At 41.0% G+C, this 7,456-nt stretch overlaps 1 protein-coding gene across 1 annotated transcript; it reads left to right on the top strand.

Annotated features, from left to right (window-relative positions):
- Window positions 1–311: 311 nt before the first annotated feature.
- Window positions 312–4,377, top strand: kctd12.1 (potassium channel tetramerisation domain containing 12.1). Its single transcript, XM_032568732.1, has one exon. The coding sequence runs from the start codon at window positions 1,811–1,813 to the stop codon at window positions 2,669–2,671; it is 861 nt and encodes a 286-aa protein (XP_032424623.1). The 5' UTR covers window positions 312–1,810; the 3' UTR covers window positions 2,672–4,377.
- Window positions 4,378–7,456: the final 3,079 nt, after the last annotated feature.

The raw sequence follows: 7,456 nt of genomic DNA, 5'->3' as shown, positions 1-7,456 counted from the left end.
ATAATGACAGTTTTAACAAATATATATATATATATATATATAAATATGTTGGCCAGGGGTCCTTAGAATTGTCATAACTTTTCCCCCCTATACGGCACCCCTGACTTGAAACTGCAGCTGTTGCCACAGGAAACAAAGACAAGGGACATGAATTTTTTGACTATATAACTAGTCATTCTTAGATTAAGAAACGTAAAATGTGTTCAAGTATTTTGCAATAACCAATTATGAACAGGAAAAAAATCACTGTATGCAAATAAATTATATATATCGTAGATAATAGGTATATATAATAATAATATTTTTTGCTGTTACTAAGATGAAAGCCCTCCCCTCATTGCCTGATTTTGCTTCTCCACTCAATAAGGACAGGATTTGTGTTCAGTGGCTGCATTTCCATCTCCAGGACGATAGGTGTCGCTCTTTCCATGTTTCATGTCCGTTGCCTGAGAGTAACAAATATCAGTTGGAATGTTTCTGGACATTTCTTGGATTATTCCGATAATCAAGAACCATAATGAGCCTTGAGAGGGTTTAAGAGTTTCACGTTGTGATACTTAAGGAGGGGAAAGGGTGAAGCCATGAGCGAGTGACAGACAAAATGTTAAGATCGAAAAATGCATACAGTAGGCATTCAAAAAATAAAATAAAATAAAAATAATAATTAAAAAAAACATCTAAGAGCAACTTCTTTGATCTTGTTCTCTCCTTTCTCAAATTTATATTAAGGTATATTATCCATATACAGATTGAAAATTAATTTATTGAACTTATTTAGTTAAAAAAATGAAAGTTATAGTGGTGTAATTAATACATTTTCCCTCTAACTTTGATAAGTATGGCTTACAGATACAGAAAACCTAAAATTCGGTTTCTCAGAAAATTACAGTAATCCGTAAAAGCAATACATTTAAAAAATTTTTTTTTTTTGCTTTAGAAATCAACCTAAAATATGTCCCTGTTTTACACTGCATCCAATCACCATCATCTGCACTGACGTTGGATATGATGGAAACTTCACTCTAGGCCTCCTGTGACTTTCTGTTCCCCACTCCCTCCAGACTGTGGGATGTTCATAAATGCAACATTTATTTTCAGCTAAAAAGAGGACTTCGCAGCACCGAGCAGTAATGCCATCTTTCCCTCCTCAGTCAGATAAGATGACCCCTGACGTTGAAGTTGAGTCAAGCTGCAGTGCATGCGATTTGATTTGTCCATAAACTCTCGAATGCAATATTTGCTTCAGAATTTTTTTCTGGTTGTCATGTGGAAGGAGTTTCTCCTTGCACTTAACCTTCTGTTAACATGTGGAAACAGCTCCCTGTGTGTGAACAGCCAGTTTATATGAGAAAATGACTTTTCTGAAGATAAGACTTTGACTTATCAGCTAGTACACGCTTGAAATCCACCACTTTGAATTTTTATAACTGAATTACCGAAATAAATGAACTTTTTTTTGGTGATGTTCTATTTAAAATTTAAGGGGTGGGAAATGCCCCTCCATGTCTCTCTGAGGTAACGCCCCTGAAACCTGAGGATATCATTTGCGTTCATCCTCTCCTCTCCATCCTTGTCTGTCCGTATTTGTATTTGCGTGTGAGAGGCGAGCAAGAAAACGGGAGTAGGAGCTGCAGAGACGCCCCTCACAGCAGCATCTCAACAGTTAAATGTTAATTTATCAGTCACCCCTGTGAGTACGCGCACACACGCACATGGTAAGCCCAGTCTTCATAAGCAGGCTGCCACCGCTGGCACCTCGTTGTTCCTTCCCACTGATCCTCCTGCTGCAGCGCAGAGCGGCTCGGAGAACATGGCACTGGCCGACACGGAGCGCGCCGCGTCCTGCTGCGGGGACTCGGGCTCCCCGTTTTCAGAGATCATCGAGCTGAACGTCGGCGGGCAGGTGTACGTGACCAGGCACAAAACTCTGATCGCCGTGCCGGACTCGCTCCTGTGGAACATGTTCAGCAAGAAGTCCCCCAAGGAGCTGGCGAGAGACAGCAAGGGACGCTTCTTCTTGGACAGGGACGGCTTCTTGTTCCGATACATCCTCGACTACCTGAGAGACCTGAACTTGGTCCTTCCGGACTACTTCCCGGAGAAGAGCCGCCTGCAGAGGGAGGCTGACTTTTTCTTGCTGCGGGACCTGGCTAAGCGCCTCCGCCCGCGGGTGAGTAAGGACAACTCGATCAGCGAGGAGATCAGCCAGAGCGACACGGAGGACGGCGCGCAGTGCTGCTCCTCCTCCGGGGAGCCGTTGCGCGCCCTGTCCGCCAGTGGGGCCATGCGCTCACCGTCTCTGGACTCCAGAAAGTCCGGGTACATCACCATAGGATACCGCGGCTCCTACACGATCGGTAGGGACATCCAGACCGACGCCAAGTTCCGGAGGGTGGCGCGCATCACCGTGTGCGGCAAGACCTCTCTGGCCAAAGAGGTATTCGGAGAGACGCTGAACGAGAGCAGGGACCCGGACAGGCCCCCGGAGAGGTACACCTCCCGCTACTACCTGAAGTATAATTTTCTGGAGCAGGCGTTTGACAAGCTGACAGAGGCGGGCTTTCACATGGTGGCCTGCAGCTCTACGGGTACCTGCGCCTACACCAGCAACGATCCAAACGAGGACAAGATCTGGACAAGCTACACCGAATATGTCTTCTGTCGGGAATAAGCTCATTCGTGCCATTTCGATGTAAAAATGTACATAGCAAAACAAAATCTGGAAAGGACTGTCTTTTCAAAAGTTCTTGTTCTGAATTGTAGGGAGCGAGTGGCAGAGAGAAAACTGGTAACTCGACTCGGAAACAGATTCTAGAGACGGTTCTAACTGAATTTAACCGAGAAAATCAATTTGAATTTGTTAATTGAGCATCACATGAGTAGTTGCGCCTCCAAAGTAAGGGAGGGGGGCGAGTGGTTATCCTTAAAAATGTTCATTTTCCAGTGTCCAAACAACATGTGGGTATTTAGTTTCTCACCTAAAGTCTGTGACATGATTTCAGACCTTAACTTAGAAATGACAAAGGCACTTCTGATTCTTCAAAACGAAAAGCACAAGTTGTTACATTTAAACAGAAATGAACAAATCTCTCTTTTTTTTTATTTGTTCCGTAAATCGGAGACCATGGTTTAGACCTGCCAGCAAAGCTTTTAAGAGGGTTTCCTAATAATTTTTTTTAAATCATCCCACTCAAAGTAAGAAGAAAATCCTCCAAACTCAACATAACAGACCATAAAGAGCTAGAGCATTTCAAAGCAAGGGTATTAAGCAACAGGTATTAACTTATTTAGTGCAGAAATTCAACGTTAATTCATGTTAATCTTTCTCTGCTATTTTTCATAGAACATAACTGCATATTTATATTATTAGCCAGGTAAATATGTTACCATTTTCATTTTTTTAATATAAATAATACAGCAGTATTTAATATTTTTTCTTACATGTTGAATTGAATCTTCTCAAAAATGTAAAGATTACAAATGTTTGTGTGTTCAATTAGATGAGATGCAGCTGATGTGAAAATGTTGAATGAGTCAATGGATAATTAAGATTCGTCTTGGACTTGACGCAAGTAACTTGAGACCTTGATTTGACAACTTGACTTGGACTTAAATGTTAATGAGATTAGACTTATGGCAAAAGATTTGAGACATGGATTTTTTTTGTGGTATTAGTGGCCTTTGTTGACAGAAGATGGGAAAGAGGCCAGAGAGAAACGGGTAGCCATGCACCCAATGACCAGGTATTGAACTCAGGACAGCTGTGACGTGGATTGTTGCGTGGGGAACTTCCTCTAATCATTAACCCTTGAGGCTTGACTTGGACTTGTCCCTCAAGATCAGACAGTACTTTGAAATTGCTCCTGAAAAACAACGACTCTTAACTTAGACTTAGTCCTTAGTAGCTTAAGACGTTATTTGGACTTGCCTCTCGTGAACTCAAGACTTAATTTGGACTTGGCCCCATAGGATTTTGTCTTAGCGCTCAGTAACCTGAGACCTGACTCAGACCTGCTCCTTAAAGACTTGATACTTGGCAAGGAGTTGGAAGAAATGACATGCAACCATCCCTGCCATCTTTTGAAAACTTTCTGGAGGCGCCCCGGTGTTTGTGCTGCGTGGCATGGCACAAGCAACCGCCATCGTCTACATCGCCATATAGTCCCAGCTGATTTAACTGATTGATATCAAGGAGCTGACAAGCGAAGATTAATATTCAGTGTCAATGTACATTCAGGGCTGACTTGTTTGCCCAGGTTTTGTAGTGTCTTCTAGCAGTTTCTACCACTGCAGTGACCGTAAATGTATACGTGGAATGTTGGCTATATTTGTTACAGTGTTCAGACCTAAATAAAGCCTTCTTCTCTTGTACTCCAAGCTCTTTGCCAATCATGTTCCTCTTATAATCTGCACTATCTGTTAACATTAGTGGCATTTTGCCACTCCATGCCCCCTGCATTTCAAACCCCTACTCCACAGGGAATCAAAGAGTCAGTCTCAAAAAGAGAGACATACCCTGAAAGGCACTGGGGAAATTTGTTTCACTTTTCGAAACCCTAAAGGCCTAACGTTGAACATTTTCCTCCCTTTCATGTTTGGCTTCTTGGATGTACTCTGTTTTCTTTTCAACCTCACGAGAAGAAAGCCTCCACATCTGAATGTCGTTGGCGTTTAAATATTGCAGGAGGATGTGCCGCTCCTGTTTTGTCACGCGAATTCAGCAGCGTGGCGTGTGGATGCAAATAATGCAGCTGCGCACACATGACGCCATTATCATTTCAAGTGTAAATAATGAAAGGGTCCAGCTGCACACAAATAGGAGGGTGCCGTCTGCCAGGAATTGTGGCTGAATGGAGAGTCAGTGACTGGCCAGAGTACAGCCAGCTCTCGCTTGAAACGGACTCAGAAAATGGATTGTTACACCTTCACAATGTGGCTGGGATTAGAAAACAAACAACAGGCCCTCTTTGGGGCTCGGCAGAGATGATCTTTTGGCTAAATCATTTAAAAAGACCTTAGGTCTTCTTCAGCCACCATGTAGAAATTGTGTGAATTCAGTCATATTTACCTTAAACAAGTATCACATTTTTAATCTCTACTCTGTATTTTCATTCTAAATTTATGTTTTGCACATTTGATAAAAGCAATGTGGCCGGCATCTCAATGGTCACAGCGGGTTTCTCTACTAAAATTTATTTAGTGAGATTCAGCAGCTCAGTACTGGTTTAGCCTTATTTTAGGTCAAATTCATTATACTCTTAGGTAATTTCATAATTCAAAATTTGTAAAAGAAGAGCTGGTACAACTTATTTTAGAGCTGGTACAGCTCTAAAAGAAGAGTGACTGTACAGCGCTCTGTAGTCCGAAAGCCTCCCACTGACTCCTTCAAACATGCCTTGTGTCATTGTGGCAAAATCATCCAAATGACTTTCCAGAGAAGACATTTGCCATGTCCTTGTTGGTGCCTGCAAATTTCAATCTAGCTTGAAAGAGTTGAGTTTGGAGCAGAGTCTTCTTTCTTGATTGGCACACACTCACACCATGGCAATGTGAAACTGGTTTCATTAGACAGTGACACTGGTGGTGTAGTAATTTTCCATTCATGGTAAGTTGGGGATTTTGTGGGTCCTAAACTCTTCCTGAAGACATTTTTTTCACTTAAGTCTGATATGTTGGGTCTGGTGCTTTGAAACTGGGTGTTCCAACAGAAGAGCTTGAGTTGCAATTTGCTGAGAAACATTTAATGAAATATTACTGAGGATTCATTGATATATTTGAGTCTGTATAGAAGTTGCGATCCTGTGGACTTAGAGGAAAATCTAAAATAAAAAACTTGTTCACCCAGTTCTTATTTTTGCATTTCTCTGAAACCATTTATTTACAAATGGTCCACCCTGAAAAACAAGTCAAAATCACTCTCGGAGAGCTAATAGACACATAGTTAGAGTAGAGATGTTGGTTTACAAGAAGCACATTATAAGTTATATTCTCACAACATTTTCCTATACAAAATCTAGGTATTACATTGAGAAATGTTTATGCTTCAAAAATAAATAACTAGTTTTAATTCTTTTTTTTTTGCATCAGAGATGCACAAGACAATGGACAACATTGCCATTTATTAGAACTGGCTTCTTTTACATGACATTTATTCCTTGGAAACACCCTGGATTAGTCACCAGTCCATCATCGATTTCTGGGTGCAAACAACTGACTCATGCCCATGTTTACTCATGAAATATTACCAGCACCTCAGCCGCTGTGACACTTGTCTCTTCTGAGACTGCGGATTGGGACCCAATTGAACATGTGCAGGGAACTATCATTCACAACTGAACAAATTGTTCAAGCTGTTGCAGCACATGCAAATTCAGTCCCACAGCACTTGCTTAGTATTTCAGCCATAGAGCATGTTTCCCATAGCTCCTTAGATTCATGCATGTTGGCTGTAATTTTATTGAAAGGAGAATAAATCTCAAGCAACAATCATGACTGAACATTACTCACTGATTATGAAACGGGAAGAAAAAGGAAGAAACAAGTAAAGTCTGTGTGATTGTGTGATGAAATCTTTATGTCTGCATAGCATCTTTGGACTCACTCGCAGTAGGTGTGACCTCTCTTGACAAATGTTACCAAATCCACAGACTTGGTGACATAATTGGCCTGATAGAACTGAGAGTTGTTCAAAGAGATTGTTAGAAAAGGTCAAGTGCATTTCTCAAAGCTTTATATAAATCATACACTAAAGATTTGCTATAATAATCAGGATCCAGGATACTCCCCTGTGTGAGTAGCTAACTAAGGTAAGTCCAAAACCCAGAATCTCCCAAACACAAAGGGAAGGACTTATGGTGGCTAGCATGAATACATTATGTAAGGTCACCCTGAATAAGAACTACTTCTAATTTTGCTTATAATGGTTAAGATTACATATTTGTTTTAGATTCATAATCCACCATCTAAACATTCTGTACTAAATTCCCCGTCACAACATTAGCTAGTTCTTGTTCATTCATCAGTTCTGTCAATAAAATAAAATTGGAGAATTTAGTGAAGCATAGTATATCTGCGATGTCATTGTGTGGCAACTGCATAGCATTTTAAACTTGATCAGTTTATTTAGGTCTTTTTTACTTTTTTCTGCTCATATAATTGTTTATTTATCTAAATTCTCAAGAAACTACTTTAACAAGAGACACCAAAATGACTTTATTTAAAAATGCCCCCCGTTGCCGTACTGCAGTGATAAATCACCCACGAAGTAAATGTTGAATTGCGACACAGACACTGCATTTATTTCTAAACTATATTAAGAAGCGTGACTTGGAAACTAAAACATACCTTCCTTCCTTCCTTCCTTCCTTCCTTCCTTCCTTCCTTCCTTCCTTCCTTCCTTCCTTCCTTCCTTCCTTCCTTCCTTCCTTCCTTCCTCCCTCCCTCCCTCCCTCCCTCC

The sequence above is a fragment of the Xiphophorus hellerii genome, chromosome 7 (assembly GCF_003331165.1).
Source record: "Xiphophorus hellerii strain 12219 chromosome 7, Xiphophorus_hellerii-4.1, whole genome shotgun sequence".
In the NCBI taxonomy this organism is placed as follows: domain Eukaryota; kingdom Metazoa; phylum Chordata; class Actinopteri; order Cyprinodontiformes; family Poeciliidae; genus Xiphophorus; species Xiphophorus hellerii.
The sequence above is the reverse complement of the archived record's forward strand: the minus strand, read 5'-3'. Positions and strand labels throughout refer to the sequence as shown.